The sequence below is a fragment of the Phymastichus coffea genome, unplaced genomic scaffold, assembly GCF_024137745.1.
Source record: "Phymastichus coffea isolate CEN01 unplaced genomic scaffold, Cenicafe_Pcof_1.1 PCOF00185, whole genome shotgun sequence".
NCBI classification, from domain to species: domain Eukaryota; kingdom Metazoa; phylum Arthropoda; class Insecta; order Hymenoptera; family Eulophidae; genus Phymastichus; species Phymastichus coffea.
Genome location: NW_026706996.1, coordinates 205,613 through 226,723, shown reverse-complemented (window position 1 = coordinate 226,723; position 21,111 = coordinate 205,613). Strand labels below are relative to the sequence as shown.

The 21,111-nt window shown below is 36.9% G+C and overlaps 1 protein-coding gene across 2 annotated transcripts in view; it reads right to left on the bottom strand.

Moving 5' to 3' along the window:
- The window catches only part of LOC131673579 (lachesin), a 100,655-nt gene that overhangs the window by 11,141 nt on the left and 68,403 nt on the right, over positions 1-21,111 (bottom strand). The window contains exons 3-6 of one of the 2 annotated variants that reach the window (XM_058951673.1): positions 8,928-9,085; positions 2,037-2,222; positions 1,467-1,659; positions 157-285 (exon numbers count right to left, since the gene is read on the bottom strand). In XM_058951673.1, coding sequence (XP_058807656.1) covers positions 157-285; positions 1,467-1,659; positions 2,037-2,222; positions 8,928-9,085 — 666 coding nt within the window. The remainder of the gene's footprint in view (positions 1-156; positions 286-1,466; positions 1,660-2,036; positions 2,223-8,927; positions 9,086-21,111) is intronic. The other variant, XM_058951674.1, reaches the window with a different exon arrangement.

Here is a 21,111-nt window from a genome sequence, read left to right as displayed (position 1 = left end):
TTCTCTAGGTATTCATAAGACGAGGTGGTGGTTAAGTGCTCAGACATGCTCGAGGGAAAAATCGAGAACGCGCTAAATGCTTCGCTCCACCGTAAATAAACAGGAAAAGGAAAAAATTGATCAACCGCTGCGACAGAATGCATAGATTATACTCACAATGAACTTGCAGCATCATCCTCTTGCTCACCGAAGGTGGCACACCATTGCTTGCTATACACATGTAAGCTCCCATTTCGCTCCTGCCGACGTTGGGGAAGCTCAACACCTCCCCTTGTGCCTGTGGTACTGAAATATGTTACGCATATAAATTAATTTTCCACATTACATATTTTTATTTAGTAAAATATTTTATTTACATTGTCGATTAGTTAATAAATTTATTGATGGTTTTCATAGTGATCGCTTTTTACGATACTTTGCTTGCATTCAAATGACCGACCTCATTTCCTAATTTATTGGCGTATTTTTAATAGTCGAACGTAAATTTTGCCTCGCAACAAAAGAAGAGCGCATTACTTATCTGTAGATTTCGCGTGCTAGTTTCATATGCCGCAATAAATTCGAGAAACGATTAAAAACAAAGCAGCAATGCATATAGCAGGCGGACATTCTTTACAGAACTTGAAGGTCCTCTCCACAAAAGGAATTAAAAACTGCTCGTTCGCAAGTTCTTAATGAGTCTATTCGATTAGCATAAAAATACACAGCCATTCGACAAGGTAATAACAGAACGGCTCGCGCCTATGTGAGTGAAGATCACAAACGGATAAATTATTGAATTGTCGTAATCGAAAATGAATGGGTGAATAGGAGACGACTGGTGTGTTGTTATACGAGTTGAATTGCACAGGAGAGGGAAAGAGCGAATAAAAAAAAATGGAAAAACGAGATGTAAATGCAGAGCTATTGGTATATCTTTGGCAGTCTGTGCGTCCGCCGGAAACAATGGCTCTGCCGCTAAACGAGTTTACAAAATCGAGAGGGAGAGAGAGAGAGTCAGCACATCCGAGATAGAGAGTAAGCGAGGCGTTTATCAGTGTCGTCATTTATTGACGGGGCGCTTTTATTTGCCTCGCAGCCAAGTGCCAGCCGAGCCAACGTGCGGCGGCAGACAAACTTTGCCCTCTGTTTTTCGGAGCGCGAGCCCGCGTGGAATTGTGCGCTGCGCGCTCTCTGTTTTCTCACTTCTTTGGTATGCCGAGGATTGCCGGTTAGCTGCCACGGCCGCCGCGAATTCGACTGCTCAAATCCAATGCATCGCTTTGTCGTTTCCGATCGCTGGCAATACCTTTACTATATTTCTAACTCCGAAACCTTCATTTACCACCTAGCGTTTACGATATTTCAGCTTTGAACGGGCCCTTTTTTTTTTCTCGTTGTTCTATATAGCAATAACGCTCATCAGATGAAAGAGCAATATCAGAACCTACACTTTGCTACACCAATGAACATTGTGTGATACTTACCCTTTGTTCTACTGCCGCTTGGCGCCCTGGAGACGATGTCCTGTCCGTCTTCGCGTTTCCAATTGATTTCAGGCTTAGGGTAGCCTCGCGCTTTACACAGGAGTTTGACGGAACCTCCCTCCGGGACCATTAAATCACTCGAGGTCTCCTCGTAGATAATGTCCGGTGGTATGACAACTTCCAAAACTGCACTCTACGCACCGTCATATACACATAGCATTAGACTTAATTGGACTCAAACAACTTCACTGACTTACTTTCTACCATCCATCTTTCGGGCCGATTTTTTACCACATTTACTATAGACATTAGAAAATTTGTGAATAAATGATGAGCCATATTTGATTATTATCAGTTAAAAAATTCATCATTTATTCTCGAAAACGTGTATTCACAGGTATATTAATGTGGTTTCGAAATATTTGCAAACCGCCATTAACTTTAAATTATTAACCGAACGAGTGCATCATTTGCAGCGAATAATTGACCCGAATATTTGTAAGTGCCACTAGTACGCGTCACAGAAAAAAAAATAGATAAAGGCGAAAAGCCGGGACAAGGCGGGCTTACCTGGCTTTTCATGGGATCAGTGTTGACCTGGCACATGTAGGTTCCCCGATCCTCGGGTCTCGCGTCCTTGATGTTGAGCGTCCACGTGTTGAAGTCGTTGTGCGTGACCGAGAGCCGGGCGTTGTTGGTGATGACGTGCTCGTGGATGGCGAGGATTGCTTTTGTGTCCACCTTGATCCAGGCCACCTAAACCCGTTGTCACGCCGAACAGCCCAACAACAACGTACAACAAGCATTTTAGTTTTGAGCTTCGTTATTCTCCTGCGGATGTGCGTGCGTTTGACATTTTATCGCTTTATTTTTTTTTTTCCTATTGGGCATCATTCAATTTTATGAACGTTACGCATTGCCTCGATATTATTTATTGCTTACCGCGTTATTCAATATATGCGTGTTTATCGGCCTATACGGGCGACCAGCTAACACGAGAGCCCCGAACATTTTACGCTGTGGCGTATGCGGATACTTGTTCGACGCGTGATAATGAATAACTAATTGTGAAATTTCAACAGCACAACTCAATGTCCTTTCCAACGCTTTGGTAATTTTTGTCTGTCTGAGCATTGCAACATTTCAAGAAAGTGTCACGTTGAGAATATTATCGTGCATTGGCAAAAGGCACATTTACATTTTTGCGTTGGAATCATATTGACGCGCAGGCTATGGCGACGAAGGTATAACGTCCCGTTGAAAGAGCACGCATAGCCGCGCGGATAACAGTCTCTGCAGAATGTCATTTGAATATATATGTTCGTCTGAATCGGCGGGGCACACTGTGTCTATACGGAAGAAGCTCGAGAAACGCAGAGAACCGAACAGAAGTACGAAGCGAACGCAAGAGGAATGATAACTGTTGGAGGAGTGGCGTGGGGCCGGCCGATGGGAGCCGGCGAAACTAAAACGGCTCTCGGAAAAACATGAGTGCAAGAATGAAGCAGCGATCTCCTCCCTCGCGACCTGCCACATCCAGCAGAGTGATCGCTCTCGCTTCCGCCGCGCTCGCTTTCGCGGCGTGCAAATCACCGTTATCGAGCGCGTCACGTGTCCGCCGATCTCGCTCGCAAGCAGCGTGCTATCGATGACGAAATAAACAACCAAAGAGCGATGGACGAGTCAGAAAAAAGGGGGGAAGATACTGCAAGTATTTAGCATCGATCTCGTTATCTGGCTCGCTGTTTATTTCACGGCTCTTTCTTCTGGCTCCCTCTCTCGGCCGCTTGCGCATCGCAAGGCGCCGACGCGGCACGACATAGCCTCAGAGGGAGACAGGGTGAGAGCGATCCGCCTGCAAATTTACGTCAATGTAATTCGTCACTCGTATTTGCCTGGCGTTGTCTAAGCCGCACGTACAGATAGACTATCGCCGAAGAATATTAAATAGAGGCAGAGAGAAAGAGAGATAGGGGAGGCGGTAGGAACGGAATGTCTCATTTTTGACATTTTCCAGGCGAGAGTCGAATTTATGCGCAGAATTTACATTCTCCGAGGGAATGTTAAATTTTAAGCAAAATTCATGGATACCCTGACCTCTTCCGACCTGTGATATTCGATTTCAAATAGTTTTTTGAATTATTCAAATTTCAGTTGGCAATTATAGCTACGAGAGCGAGCTGCGACCCAGTGAGAAAGCGATATGTATTTTCAATATTCTATTGAACGATTATTGTGATAAAATTTCGTGAATTATGAAGCGCGATGGTGGTACATGAATTTTCGATAAAAACGAATCGATGTATGCCCACGTCAATCATCGTTAAATTTTTTTTGGAGCTAAGAAGAGTTTCGTAGAGAGAGCGAGAGAAAGAGAGTTGTAAAAGCTTAAGTAAAAATAAACGAGGCCAAGGGAAGTTCTCGCGTTAAAACTCGGGAAAATACGGCATACGCAGGCGTGCAAAGTGAAAGGTAGCACCCGCTCTATTCGAAATTTCAATAAGATCCAAAGGGATCAGCCGAGATGGAGCGAGGTAGGGAGATAGATATCCCAAAGTATATAGCGGATTCCGGCCGGTTCTGTTGCTCGCGAAGCACTACTCTCAGGATGCTGCTACTGCTGAAAGGGCAAACCTCATCAGCTTCGCACGAATACATTTGGCGGCTGCTCTCTGGTTCCCCTTCGGCGCAGCTATCAATAAGCGTGCTAGGCTGATAGTAAGCACCTGCCAGCAGAAAAGGGTACCTCTCTTTCGTCTTTTTTCGTCTTTTTTCGTCTTTTTTCTTCTCCACTCTGGCGCCCTTCCGTTCCCATAATAATGACAATGAATGCCGTCGAGTGTATTTTCTCGTCAGCGGGGATGATTTAGTCATTGACTCGCGCACGAGGGAATGAGTTCACGCGGGCTCGATTAAGTGCCTCACATTGCCGCCATGTTCGTGACGCTTCTCTTTTCTCATCTTCTCACTCGATCGCAACTTGGATCAATTATTCTTTGCTCTGTGCTTTTCAGCATTAAAAATTCAAAGATAAAATTTTTGCACGATCCCAATGAAGAGCATAAAAAAACTACGTTAGGTAGATAGCTGTTTGAATGTCATATTCACAAAATTAATTCTATTGTTTTCGCTGGTGTGCTTATCATTGGAGGGATGTGCGGAATAACTGTATAACTCGAAAACAACGGAAAACAGAGATAAAATGGTATTCCGGAAAAATGTTTCAAGAAAACTATTAGAAAATCAATTATATATGTAATGGTTACGTCCCAAGCTAGAGCAGACACCAGACGCTGAGGTGTCACCAAGCGATCACTGAGAAAGTTGTCTGAGAAAGCTCATTCTAAGGCTTCTCACACAAGAATGCCTAACTGCGCAGATTTGTTGTTTTTCGCAGCCACGGAAAGATACACGTGTGTCTGCGAGTCGAGGACGTCTTTTGCAGAATTGATAAATATGTATAATAGCGCTCGATGTACACTTTATGAGTATAGAATCGCGAAGACGAAAGAGAAGATAAGTGGTTCCCTTTCTCTCCGTCTCTCGATTCCCACCTAATCACTCTCTTTAATTTATGGACTTACTCTCTCTTTCTCGACTTCGTGAAAGTCGTCGCATGAAAGGAGAAATAATTTTTTCTCACGGTTGATTTTATAGTGTGGAGAGTGGAGTGATTGACTAATTGGCCGGTGACGTTTATTATTGCACTAATGAGCGACTTACTTTCTTTACTATTGGGCTGTTAGGGAGCCTAGAAGTTTTTCGGAGGGGAGTTTCCCCTTTTCCTTGGAAATAACAAGGAAAGACAAACAGAAAGCGTACACGTTGCAAAGTTGTGGGCAAATAGTTTTATCACTTCGCGATTATAATAAAAGAATCGAAGTAAATTAACTTTCTTTTTCGAAATAGTTTCTAGAGAAATTAATTGAAAAACTCATCAAAAAATCAATACCCCTCGATTGTGTGGTGTGCGTGGCTGTGAGTGGTGCTTCAAGCGCAATTTACATTCGATCGACAAGATTAAGAAGTCGGAAGAGAGTCCCCCGTCATAGACGAAAGGCAAGACAGGACGTAATAATAATCAATTTAATGTTAACAAATTACAAAATCTACTGTATGTTAACCAATGGCTATTTCAAATTATATCGTTTTTTCATTGATCGACTCTATTTAATAATAGTTAGTAACGTTATTTGACAAATTTATTACTTGCTTATACAATAATGATATTCTATTATTTATTTATAAATATATATGTACATCTTGCTATGTTTCTTCATTTTTTAAAATCTTTTCGAGATCTCTTCGATGTTTTCTGTTTTCTGTTTTTTTTTATTCAAGTTATACCGTTTTTCCATAAGTCATCACAATTTCACTACATAAATATAAATTTCACGATATACTGTCAATGCACATATATATATGGTATCGGAAAATACTAGATATTCATAAACTAAAATAAAACTATATAAATTATTTACGCTGTTATTCTACGCAACTCCACAATCCTTTCAAATACGTATTAAGATTCATTTTTAAATGAATGACTAAGGCTTTTAAACAAATATAAAATTAATGATGTTACGAGTAATCCCGAGATAGTACGATAAAATCTGTTAATTTAAAATCGGGTGAATCATTTTTTTTTCTTTATTTATAGACTACCCAAGCCTTAATTAAGGCTTATACAGCTTTAAGGATGAATCATTTAGTGGGAAGGAAATACAATCGACTTGGGAGCTTTCTGGGAAATTCAGAGTGTTACGGATAAAATCTTTAGCTGACGCATAACGAAAGGTGAAGACGGTTGGTCGAAAGAAGAATAAAGAGGATAAAAGGCGGGAAGAGAAGAAACGAACCCGCGCAGCTCTGGAAACAGAAATAAAACGAGTACTGGCGTCAGGTCGATTTCTGCTGCTGCTAAAGAGCGTACAGAGGTCTTGGAGGAGCTTGCACACATACAAGCACGCACACACGCGCGCGCATATGTACACACGGATATGGCCGTAGTTCGCACACTGGTTCTTTCATATGCAAAGCATTTCGGACGGAGCTGCGGTATTGTCGGACCTCAGACCTCCTTCCTCTTCTCTCGTTCTCTGTCGTCCGCCTGTTGGCGCTTTTTTTCAAACACAACGAGCTGCAACTTGTTTCTTTTTTTTTACTCGTTGTTGCAATTTTATTGTCCGTGACTCGCAGTAGCGCGCGCTCTTTTCTTTTTACCACGTTTTGCTCTGCGGCGTCTAGTCGCGTTTCTTTCCTACTTTTTTCTGCTCGCCCTGAAACTACATATACACGTGTACATGCGGGGTCGTACTTTTAAGACCACGTTATACGCAGATAAGCTCGCTAATTAAAAATTCCATCTTCCCTATCAGGACATCTCTGGAGTTTGGCCTTGTTTATACAGATCAAGATCGAATTATTTCTTATCGGGAATGATTGTCAACGATCAGCCTACTTTCGCGTCGCATACAACCGAATCTTAACCGCACGTGTATTCGCGAACATTTGTTTTGATGTAAGCAGCTTTGTATTGAACATTCAAAGGTGTTGCAGTGAATAATTGCTGGTGAGAACTAATATTTACATGGTTCAAATCCGCAATACCTCTGAGATGTACTTTCTTGAGTATCCCGCTAAGGATACATACACTCTTAATAAACTTTTTCATTTCATGCTCATGCAGTGGCTCATTTGTTTCATTTTTTAATGCGCATGCATCGCGTTTCATGCCTCGGTTAAGCTTTATAGAAAAATCATACTGACGATGGACTCGAGTATCAGCGAGCATCGATCAGTTCTTGATTTCTCCGCAGTGCATATTTTGTGCATAATACTTGTATAGTGCGTTCAAACTAAGCGTCGTATTTAGAGTGCACTTGAATATCTCTGTTCGATCACTCGCCCGTTTAACGTCGGGTGTATGTGCTTCAGTAACTGCTTTATGCGCGAAAAATAATGGCGTTATTTCTGATTTTTTTAGACAATAAGTAATTTTTCATTTTTACATCGAAATACGCCTTGCCAATAACCTAAATTCATGTCGTTTCATGATTATATACATTTATACAAGTGATACGAAAGTAAAAATAATTGATACGAAGTGTTATTTATCCACATGTATTTGAAATCGCTTGACTTTTTCTGATCGTTACTGCATAAACAGAAATGCGAAAGGGAAAAAATATCAAGTAATCTGCTGCCGCAACTGAAAATATTATGCATCTGTTTTGGTGAGACTGATATTACTGAAAGCGGACTCAAAGCCGAAGAGGAATTGAAGCTTGGTACGGCAATAGCCATACGATCACAATAGCATCAATTTTTGCGATAGCCAAATGAAATTACAATGCGGGCGGGCTACGTCTTCACCTTGTATATATCACTGTTAAACGTTGACATAGGCAATATACGATGCTGTTGTGGGGTATCAGACATGCAGAAAAATATACGATCACCAGTTCACGCTACAAAACTTCATGGTGCATTTGTTCATTCAATTCAAGGTGCGATTTGTTAGCTTTCAACTGATTTGATCGTTAATGAGGATGAGAAGTGGTTAGAAAGCTGGTAATGTATAGGCGTTGATCCAGCTGGATCGACTAGAATTCAAGCATGTACTGTACAGATTATTGAAATGTGCTGCGAGATAGCTGCTGATACAAAATTCTTAAGGAATTTCTTATTTAGTAGATATTCTAAAAGCGACGAAATGAAAGAAACGAGGAATCGAGGTAACATTGTCCAAACTTATTCAGCAGTAGGGCATAATACTTTGAATTCACTTGCCATTAATCTACATTCGCATTGTTTTGGTATATCAATCGATTATACGGTTGATGACTCTGCTCGTAGTCATTCACAGAATAGAATGAAAGTAAATTCAAGGCAGACATTTGATGTACGCATTGCTGTACTTGGGTGAAAAATGAAGGGAATCAAATGAAGATTAAAGCCAACCAGAATGCATCAAGCATATCCACGAGGATCGCATTATAGCATCTAGTGGCGAGTTTAAGGTAAGAGGGCTTTGCACTGCTCTCATAAAAATAGATTTAGGTCAGAGTGGCAAATCGGTTAACCAATGCAGCTAGTGCAAGTCATATATAGTGGGATGATATAATATACTTTGCATAGTGTGTGAAAGAAGAGCATCATGATTTACAATGTTTGTGAAAGAGAAAAAGAAAGGTAGTAAGAGAATCAAATTGATAGAAGAGAGCTCGTGGTGCAGGCATACCATCGGCTGCTCTTTTAAGACTCACGCGAGGAAGAGATAGTCATAGTGATAGTGATAGCATGAGAGAGAGAGAGAGAGAGATAGAGAGCAAGAGATGTAGTGCGAGATAAGGTGCAATGAAAGAGAGAGAGTGCGGCGATTATTATCATTCTTGATTTGTGTTGACAAGATCCATTACAGCAGGCGATCACGTTAGATCATGTTATGTGGATAGTTACCCGAGGATTGGCACCAGCGTGATCACCGCTCGCGGAGGAGGAAGGACTCACCCGGTATCCACCCATGTTGTTCACCACGCACGTGAACGTCGCGTCACGACCCTTCGGCACCGTTACGTTCTGCATCGGATGCTGGAAATCCGGCACTAGGCACCTCACTGCAACATAACCAAATAACAATCGGCATCTTATTTTGTAATCAAAATAACAGTAATCATAGCAATTTAAGGCTTAAATTTGCACTTCTGCATCCCATTTCACTCCCTCACAGTCCATGACTTAATGTTGCCAACTTGGAATACTAAGCCACGGATAGAAGGGTCGTAAGTACAAATATTAGGGTAGTGCTATAATATAATGTATGATTTTTATGTAATAAGTGTCACTCGACCTGTCACCTATAGGACTATACATAACGTATTATAAAATACGCATCATCTGTGTATAGGTCGATATTTAAAAAATACATTAAAAACTTTTTATGACCATTGTTAAACCTTTTAAATAAAAATAGTAGAGTTAAGTTGTCTCAGTGGATAAGAGCTAACGACTTTGTGCGATTTAATTTTAAGCTATAGGTATAGTCGTGATGTATGTAAAATTTCTCTTACATCCTTCCAAAAAGTAGTGAGCAGGTTGGTTATATATTTCACATGGCTTATAAGGAACTAAGACTGATACGTATAGGTATTTAGTGTATCTCTGCAGCAAACCTTAAAACGAACGTTATTGTTGAAGTAACAATAAAAATATAGCTTATAATTACTTAACAAATAGCAATCAAATTATTAATCTGATGAAGGCAAGATTTTTTAGATAGAGGAAACATAAATATTCTTTGAGATGTTTCGTCTGTTATGATCTGCCAACCTTTAAAGCCTTTTATTGATGAAAAGAGACACAAAATTACATACAGTTGTTGTATGTTCATTTTTAAAATACCTATAAAAAATACCAAAGCAGTTGTGTGAGTCAGACGTTTTGGTAAATCATTCACGCTTATAAACACGGTTGTGTCGCTATTTCGAATACTCAATAAACGACCTGTTTAAGCGAAAAAGTGTAACTATGTCACAGTATAACATTCAACTCGCTAAATAAAATTATATAAGGCACACTTACCTCTCCACTTAACACAGGTAAGTGTAAGATCCTTCTCAAATAGGTAAAAGTAAAAATAAAAACTTCTTTTATAGAGTAGTGAATGACAGTTTATATTGTTTATATCTGAAAAATCAAGCTATTTTCATTGATATGATCGAAAGATCGATATATTGTTCTACCTCCAAGGTGTAGCCAAGAAAACTTCACAGTCCAATATACTGGCTTCATCCAGGATAACTAAAAATGGATGAACATACAAAAGAAGATAATAACACTATAGCAGTTCAAGGCCACAAGCTGAACATGTCTTTTTACATTGCCAAAATCAAAAGAGTGATTTTTTCCAATATTTATCCCTGCATTCCATACGATAAATTATACTAAATAAAATAAAAAAATATTGAGTTGTACCAAAGTCCAACATGAGCAATATGAAATTTACTAGATCATTTGGATTCACACACATTTTCAGTTTTCGTAGGCATATATAGATTTTGATGACATTACCTTCAGAATTAATAATTAATTATGACGATATATTCTACAGCGTCTATGTCTTGATTGACAAAATTACCTGCTTCATTTGTAATCAAAAAGGGCATAAAGCAAAGTACTGCAACAATACAGGCGATGATAGTACAAGCACTCATCATTTCAACATTCATACTTCACAACTACAAGATATTAAGAACCTACGTCTAGCATATCAATCACACCTACATTTAACCAGAAAATTAATAATGGCTAAAAGCCCCTCGACGAAAACAACGAAAACAACGAAAACCTGTATTTCAATGGACAAAGCTTACTCGCTAAACTCAGAAAAAGGTAAATTTCTATCAGTACAATTCTAAAACAGACAGAGAAATCTAACATATTACGAGTTGAAGTAAAAAAAACTAAAAAAACATGTGTACAAAAAGTAAAAGGCCTCATATACTAAAGAACCGTCTATCGAAATTAGAGCCCAGACCTAGTTGGTCAGAGATCACATCCATGAAATCATTACTGCATCCTTCTCTATCTTATATGAATAATTACTAATATAAATAATTACTGTAGTTTATATATGATACATACAATTGTAAATACTTTGAAGCAAAATTAGCCTGTAACTATACGAGATATTCTTCATCCCTCATCTTCATGATAGAAATCTATAAATATCTGACTCTTTCGAAAATCAAGAATAGATTCACACCGTTGAAAAAACAACTACTAGTAATGGACATCGCTGCGTTCGATACATCCGATACATAAGATTCTTCAGATGAATATTCTGGTCTATAAACTATGAGATTTGTAATGTATAAGTCTAAATTTCATATTGATACGTACTTATTGCTCTCAAATTTCTCTTGTTCTATTAAATAATGAGAAATAATAAATCATGTACCCTAGAACACCTAAATAATTTCACTAAGTTGCCCATATTCTTTTGAGACGTTAGAAGCGTTATAAAAAAAATAAGATTAAAATCATTATTCATGAATTACGTATCCTTGTTTGCGTTGAGTCATAGTTGAAAGAAATTCATAATTTTAAATTTGCTAGCTTCAATACTTCCAAACTATATAGGCTATATGCTCGAAAGTTAGGGATTGTTATGCTTATATAAACGTAAATCACTTAATTTCGTTGCCTGAGATAACATTCAAAATATTGATTTACAAACCGAGTTGTTGGAAGTTCAAATTTCTAATCTAGCAAACCATTCTTTATAATAGCTTACTACAGACCTTCCGATTTTGAAGTTACAAACGACAAATGAAACTTATTATTTACTAACACTCAATTATACAAGAAATGTCTACTTACAGGTGCTTCAAACTCACACAACGAGGCATTGAACTGTTGTGAAAATGACAAAAATAGCTGAAAACTATACGACTCAGCTAATCTGTATAATTTACATTTGCATAACACCTACACTTTCACGCGTGTAGATACAAGTACTTGTAACAAAAGTGATATGAATCTCGGCTTTTCTACAATGGATGTAGCCCTGTACTTGAAAGTTTTACTTAAAAGTAAGTGAAGATATAACTTAGTCTCAGACTATTTCCGATAAGCATAGATCACGATGTTGAAAAGTCGTATTACGTCAAGAAAACTTTTAAAATACAATTAATATGAACCGCTTGGATTAAAGTTAAAACGTGTTAAATAATACATACATCAAACTTTTTTCTAGCGATTATGATAATCTTCATTCCACCGTAAAATATGATTTTTTGTTAAAACTATTTCAGAAATAATTCGCGCCAAAACCTTTAAAAAATATATAAATAAAAAAAAAACAAAAATTTTGGTCCCTGGTAGGATTTGGACTGTGAACGGGTGAAGAGAAAACGGCAAGCATCTTACAAAAAATGGGAATATACATGCAATAAAGATTGCAAAAAATGGTTCAAATATAAGAAAAACGCACGTTTTCAATCCTCCATAGAAAATCTCAATCTTAATATTAACTTAAGTCGTACAAATCAAAAATATTGACATATAAATGAATTAAAGTCAACCCTCAGTTGGTTACTGATCACGACCAAGTTAAAAATAAAACTGACCAAGTCTGCTACGTAACTTTTGTCCGGATTGGATACCTGGCGACTTGTAAAACGTGTTCAATAGATAAGTTTGTAAGTGTAAATAAAAAAAAATGAAGTTTATTTGAGAGAAATATAAAAGATTAATGAGTGACATTTGGAACATATCCGTTGCATGTAGAATGTTAGGACAGAATGAGTGGAATAAAAAGAAAACAGCTCCACTTGCGGATAATCTGTAATCGTCGATATGCATGATATAGACGTACATAGGTCAAGCAGTATGTTTGAATTTGTGATATTCTATAATATTCCTAATAATATACTTTAATCTAACAATGATCAATTTTTCGATCAAGCTTTCAAATGCACTGAAATTAACGTGGCTCATATATAATACGTCAGTAACGTATTCAATAACGTCCTCAGTGATATTCTATTCATCTAACTTACAGGGATTAGTTATTCTAAAAAATTATTTGCATTTATAAAATTTCTAACTCACGGAAGGTTCGTATATAATAATAATAACATTAATAATCAATTTTCTTGTTATAAGAACCTGTCTGAAGGCAATATACTCAGTCCGATTTTGTACTTAATATATATATGGCAGAACTAGTCATAGACCTTCATGAAGAGATAAAGATACTACTATTCGCTGACGATATAGTGATATATATAATTACTAGGAATTTACTTACCACTAAAAAAATTATGGAAGATACTATTGAACTAATTTACGTTAAATTATCGGATATGAGCTTAGAAGTTTCCCCATAAAAAATAAATACGTCCATTTAACAAAGACGGGATTAATCTGATTGCATCGAATATTACTATTTGCGGCAACAGTCGAGACCAAGGAATCTATTAAATTTCTTGGTATATATTTCGACTACCAACTGACATTTGATACACTATGGCGATATGTTAAAGAACAAACTAATTGCGCATTAAATATTGCTCAGTTTATCAGAGGCACTACTGGGGTTTCTACCCATAAACATTGCTAACTTTCTGAGAAAAATTATGTAAGATCCATCATTGATTACAGTAGCTTTATCTATTTTCCGATGCAGAAACTAAATAAATAAACTCGAGCGAATACAATATTCTACAATTGGAATGTCTCTGGGTTTGCGAATGAACACTTCTACTAACATACTATTCGGTGAAACTAAATTGGTTACTTTACAAAATAGAACTAACATAATAATGTATGAATTTTTTATTGAAACCCATTATTTTTCATAAGTTTAAGAAATATATGTCAAACATAATAAATAACAGAAGAAAAAAAATTTCTTTAATGAAAAAATAATAATAAATGTAACTAGTATCGAACATCTTGTACATTATTCGATTTACCAAGTATTTACAACTACAATTACGGTTTAATTAAAACTTTAATGTACACTAAATTGTGGAGAGCCCTAACCCCAACGAAGTTTTTAATGAAATATAAAGTGACTCGATACAAATGTATACTGACACTCGTCGACTCGATACAATTTTATACTGACGGAAGTAAATCTGAAACCACTTTGTATGAAATGCATGTTTTTGTCTTAAAACATGTCATTAATACCATTACTATCATTACTAAAAATATAATTATGAAAACATCTATTTGCACCGCTGAATGCTGGGCTCTATCAGATGCAATGGACATTGCACTTCTAAACAAACGTGCGATTATGTATCTAAATAACTTTAGTAAAGATAATCTAAACTATAAAATTCTTAAAGTAAGAAAAAAATGGCGAATTTTACCATGACAATCCCAACAATAACAAGATAATACTACGCCGAATACCACCTGCTTATATTGGTATAAGCGGTAATGAAATAGTAGATAAACAAGCCAAACGAGCAATATTCAAAGATCTCTTCTCCTGTAACTACCTTTTATTTACCTAGAACCCCTTTTCAAAAAACCGCAAACAAAGGTGAGCACAAACTTCATAAAAAAAATCAAGGTAAAACCAAAGTTTATATTCTTAGGTACTACAGTCTAACATTAAAATCACGGTACAGTGATAAAAATTTGAGCAACACTGACAGCCCTTAAACCGTCAAAATAATATCCGATATTCATAACTGGCGTTTTAAATAAGTATGAGTCCATTATCTGTTTCCTCGATTCCTGATAAAACGCTCTCGATATAATTAGAAAAAATAAGTATACAATGAAAGTCTTAAACAATAACAAAATTATAATCCAAATTGATAATTTAGAATTATTCAACGACACAATAGCTGAGTTAGAAAAGAAATACACGATTTTTACAACTTACAAAAGAACAGATCATCTGAAATAGTTTTCAAAAACGTGAAGCCCTCCATTGACGTAAATGATTAAAACAAGGAATCGAATCGTAGAATCACAAAGTAATAAGAACTTATAATATTAAACATGTTACGGATGTCTTTTGAAATATGCTCACGAAAGAGTTTTCGGACAAAGACATTGCGCTTTTGATCATTACATTACACCGCGGACTGTTGTGCTAATCGATGCGCGCGTGCAATATCGAACTCGAGGTCAAGATCGAGTGACCATGCGTCGCGGCATCGACACTCTCATTTCCAAAGAACCTTTTATCTGCCGATATTTGTCAGTTGCTCCCTTTGTTGTCAAATTTCAATCACAGCCTCTTCGAAACTCGAAACTTAAACCAAAGCAACACTACAAATATGATTGTTTACTTTAAAATGAGCGTGTGAGAGAAGCGTGCGCTGCATCAAACTGAGTAACGATCTAGAATTAAAATTAAATTCGACTGTATAAAATTGCCGCGATAACTGCCTCCAAACTCGCAAAAATGCATACATCGCTAAACATGATGGTAAATGCATTGTGACAATCAGACTGGTTGAAAGGTTACCTTTCGAAGTTGGTTGTCGGAGATGGACATTGAGCGTCCGTCACTCCGTTGTTTGAGCCGAAAGTCGGCGCCATCAAACAACGCAACACGAGCCACCAAAACATGGCACGATCTCTAGCGCGCGGTTGGAGTCATCACAGACTTCGACTCGCCAATCAACGAGAGCAAGAAGCAGTTGAAACAAGAATAATAAAGCCTCATTGGCAGGAGGTCAAGAACCTTGGTCAAGAAACAAGAGGTCACCTTGGTGCTAAGAAAGGGAAATTACGATAGGAGAGATTTTTTTTATCGAATTCGACTGGCGCAGCGACGCGTTTCAATCTATCTAGATTCGGCACTTGAACAGGCAAGTCGCATATCGTTCATTAACTTAAGATTCAACTTCCAATTGTACTTCTGTAGAAAATTGGTGATGTGATTCTCGTGCCGACATAAATTTAATCTTTTCTTTATTTTGTAAACTAATTTAGTTTGCGATTGAGGATTCGAATGTTCCTAAATGTAAATTGTAGCTTTAATTTCGATTGTAAACTTTTACTTTGGTTTTACTTTGGTTCCGAGTGTTCCGATTTGTTTGTTAATTTAAGTTGTTTTATTTGTGAGTTCAATAAATCCGACGTTCATTTATCTCAAATTATAAAATCTCTATTCTCAGTCTTTCTCACGCGAACAAAACATATAACAATGAAACAACCATTACTAATTTTTTTCATGGAAATAAGAACTAATGAAAATAACAAATAAATATACGAAATCAAAAAACTTATGAACTAAAAAATCATTTCCGAAGAGCTGCGCAAAAAGGAGATATTCTCCAATGCACACGATGCCAGGAATATAGTCATATAAAAAATTATTGCCACAGAACTCCAGTCCGTGTTAAACACGTGAATCATCACCTCACCTTAAACTACCCTATTCAAACAAATATAAAAGATGTCAAATGTACCAACTACGGCGAAAATCACGTAGCCAGTCATAAAGGTTGTAACACAAGAAAATTTCTTCAGCAAGTTATTTCTGGCACTGACTATTAGACCAAAATAAACACCAAGGACTGAAAATACTAATAGACCAGTTATTACATATGCATGAAGTTGCTACGAAATTAAATAAGAATCCAAAAAAAGTAATACCAAACCGGCTACAGTGAACAACAGTTACTTACAACTAAAGAACATGATGGTTCAGTTTATAAACAGAATGGATACAATCCTCAATCAAAATGCTCGTCACGCTTATAAAAAAAATAAAATAAATATATTAATTTAAAAATAGCAATTTTTTACAGGTTTAGGGGGAGAGGAGGTAAACTTGATCTTGCGATGGAAGCGGCTTTGACCGCGAGAACAGAGAAATTCTCCCTAAAGACTGATAGATATACAATTTTCAGAAGGGAAGAAGCCCCTATTAGTGATTAGGCATCCGTCTAGATTAGACCTCTCGGCATTTTTTACCCCATGCCGAAGATTTTTTAAGAATTGCCGACAATCCGAGAGAGAAATTAGAAGGCGCCGACTTAGAAGGCGAATTATTGGTGCTGCTCTGCCCGCATAAGTTTGTCTCTTTCTAAGTAGCGCAACCGATACCCGCCGCATCGAGTTCTGTAACCAGTCGTATCACTCCGCCTCTCGTTTGAGTTTTCGGTGGAAAAATCGTGCCATATTTTATAACCTAAGTTGAATCTCCTTATGGTACTTTATGAGTCCAAGAATAGATTATGGTAAAGGTGAAAGAGAGGAGAAATAGAGGGAGAGGTGGTGTGGTAAAGGGATTCTTTTCGTGGCCGACAAATTTGGAATGTAAACGGTTTACCACAAAGAAGCATCGAATTAAAGACATTTCTTATAGGAAATAATATCGATTTAATAGTCATTTCTGAAACCTATTTCAGGCATAAAAATTACTTAAACATTCCACAATAATTTATCTACAATACAAATCATCCTGACAGCAAAGCACGTAGAGGAACTGCAATAATAATCGAAATCATCATTAAATACCACGAAATCGAAGTACACAAATACGATTAGCTACAAGTAACAAATATAAAAATCGAAAATAAGAATGGCTTAATCATATTCTCAGCGATATACTGTCCTTGTAGACACACTAATAGCAAAGATTCGTTGACAGTCTAGGAAATAGCTTCTTATTGGGAGATAACTACATTGCGAAATATTCATGGTCGGGATTAAGATCAATAACTCCCAATGCAAAAAGAGCAAATGTTTACTCGGTTATACAAGCAGAAAACCTAAAACCAATATTTACGAGTGAATCCATTTATTGGCCCTGCAATACTAATAAAATATTCTATTTAATGAACTTTACGATTATAAAAGGCACATATTCCAATTAATTTAATTGCCAAATAACTTAACCTCAGATCATTCTCCAATTATTATAAATTATGATGCAATAATCAATATTTAAAAAACATATGAGCTATACGACACAACAGTCTCGGATAAATTAAATGAATAGTGAAAATTAACAAAAACCTAATAACAAAGTAGACTGCAATCAGACAAAACAATATATAATCGGTTAATTGAAGAACAACAAAAATTATTTTTAAGGAAAAAAATATGGATATAAACAACTATGTACAAAATATAACTATTATAGAGGAATTCGACTACTCATTCTGAAAATCAATCAAAAGAAATAAAATAATCCCAAAAGTTTTCCCGTTCGATTTCAAAAATCTACAGGACATGGGCAAAAACAGGTATTAATAAAGCTACTATTATTACGTATCTTAAAAGCGTATTTATCCCCTTTCCCTACAATGTAATATAATAACAGAAGAAAAACTCATGTTATTAAATAATACGCAAACTAACAAAAAGAATTATAACACATTTGAAAATATCAAAATTACAGAAATAACCGACGTAATTACTAATCTTGAAATAAAAAAGAGTTCAGGATATATTCCGATTATGTTATGTTATTTTCCTATTGTATAGAAAATAGGAATAGTCATACCATCTTGAAATCATGTAAGCCATAAGAATTTATTTTGTCGTAGAAATTAATCAGTCTACTTTCAACACTCTCAAAGTCTGCCAAAAAGTAATAATCAAAAACTAAATAAAATACTATCGGAATAAAATATTATACAGGATGATTGGTTTACAATAAAACAAATAAACAGAGTAATCACTAAAATTCGCATTACTCAAAAAGAAGATGAATATTTTAGTATAGTATTACTCGAGCCCAGGTATTCGATAGTTTGGCTTGCAACAGCCAATGCCATACACGCTGTTAGCTCACGGCAATCTTTGTTCTTAAGACTGTTATGACATTTGTATGCAGAGGAAAATTTAGTCAAATGGCTCGGATATAATGGGTGGGTTATTTCGAGGCCGTTCAGCGATCTACAAGCAAAGCAAAGCAAAGTAAAGCAAAGCAAAGAGAGATAGAGAGAGAGAGAGAGAGAGAGAATGAATAAATGAATGATACCACTTTATTTGCCACAATGGCAAAACATAAAATACAAGATATATACAGTATTTGTTAATACATACAATAATTACTCCATTTTTTACAATCATACCGTATCACAAGGTATCACAAAATATCACAAGTATATGGAAATTTCCTTAGTTAATAATTCTAAAGTATGCAAACAAGTAACAAACAGAAAGACTTATAAATAAACAAACTAGATTTTGACTAGCGTTATCTAATTAAAATTTCAGAGGAAAACATTAATATTTGTCACTACAGACTAGCTTGCGTATTTCTTAAAACTAGTAATGCAGCCAAAAGTTCATTTACGACTAGTTTACATCATTGAACACTAAATTGTATAATAAACAAATATAATACCATACAAACATATAAGCTATATAACACAAATAACGAAATAAATGCTCTAGTGGCACCCCGGTGTCATAAAAGCACTTTGCGCTGAAAGACGCAAAGTGCTCGCGTGCCCTTCTTTAAAAGCTGCCGAGCGAAGGCGCATGCCTCAGGTCCGAGGTAAAGGTGTTCCCAAAGACGGACACCCGTCGCTCGGAAAGACCTGCAGGCCGTCTCCGTTCTTGCTTTAGTAACTCATAGTTCGGTCTGCACCGCCGTGCCCGGATACCTTGACTTATGCTCCGTGAAGAGTTCGGCCAGGTAGCCAGGTTCACGCATACGCAAGCCCATGAGCAGGGACACAAAATATTCCCTGCGCACGTCCACGCGATGCCAGCCCAACTTCAGTCTAAATGGAGAAACCGAGACATCACATAGGATACCAAGATGTATCTCACGCATGCATTGCTCAGTCTCTGCAACCACTCCCTCTGCTCCGCCAAGGCCTCCAGACACACCACAGTGCAGTAGTCCAGGCGAGGACTATCGACTCTACTAATTTACACCGGAGTAGCTCTGTAGTACACGGTCTAATAAAGCGTAGGCCGTACAGAGCCCTCCTGACTTTCGCCGCAACCCGGTCGACGTGCGATTTCCACCACAGCATACTATCGAGTACAATCCCAAGACTAGTCACCTCTTTACTGAAGGGAACAAATACACCCTCCTGCATCTCAACGCCAGGCAAGTCTTCAGCATATATGTCATTTATGTCTTTGTTGGTAGCGAAATAAATCTACAAGTTATCTGCATAGAAGAGGTGTGAAACTTTATGTCCCTGGAGAGAGAGAGAGAGAGAGAGAGAGAGAGAGAGAGAGAGAGAGAGAAAGTGAGAAAGAGGAAAAAGGAGAGGGAAGCAGGATTCATGAACGGGCTGAACAAATCACGACTCGGCGAAATGCGTGGGCCTGTGAGGGAGGGGAGATAACGATAAGCCTGAACATAAAAAACGAGAAATGTGGACAGTCTGACTTGAGTTTGACTAGGCAAGTCATCTTTTTTTTCATCAACTCACACTTGCAATTTAACTAATTATATACATTTGTTTGCATTAGTTTTTAATTGTAATTGTTATATAAGTAGTACGAATATCCGTGTAGGACGATGTACAAATTTTAGACTGGTACGGCGCTACACGCTTTTCGACAGCAGTATCTGTTTTTCGGGATGAAAACTTGTTTTTCTGAGTAAGCCGCGAACATCGTTCTCACAACTTATAGACAATTTATTTTTTATCGCTGATCCTTGTTTTTTAAATTTAATAATATGCAGGTATTAGATTTAATTTTTTTTTTATACAAGTAGTGCCTCTACCATAAAAAAAATCGTTTATACGCAATAAAATTAGCAATGCTATAAATGGTGCAACTACAATTTTTTTCTAAACGTAGTTATAGCGCAATTGTTTAATACATATTAAGGAATTTTCTAAGATTTTCTGTACTGCACATATTTTTATGTGTTGATTTATATACCAGACCGCTGTACTAAATCTGAGAATAAAATATAATCTATTAACTTTCTTTTGATAGTACCCACATAATTATCGTATACCATTGTAACAGACGTCAATTAGAAATTTGAACAAGTGATGTTACGAGGTAAATCTACGAAATAAAAACTTTGCAAATTATCGATATCCCAGCGTTGGTCGTAAATTAGTTGGAGAAATGACGGAAAGTTATCAATCTGTATGGAAATATTCCCCCGACAAATCACGTATGGTTTTTTTTTCATTTCTGTTTTGCAGTTAAATGGCATACATGA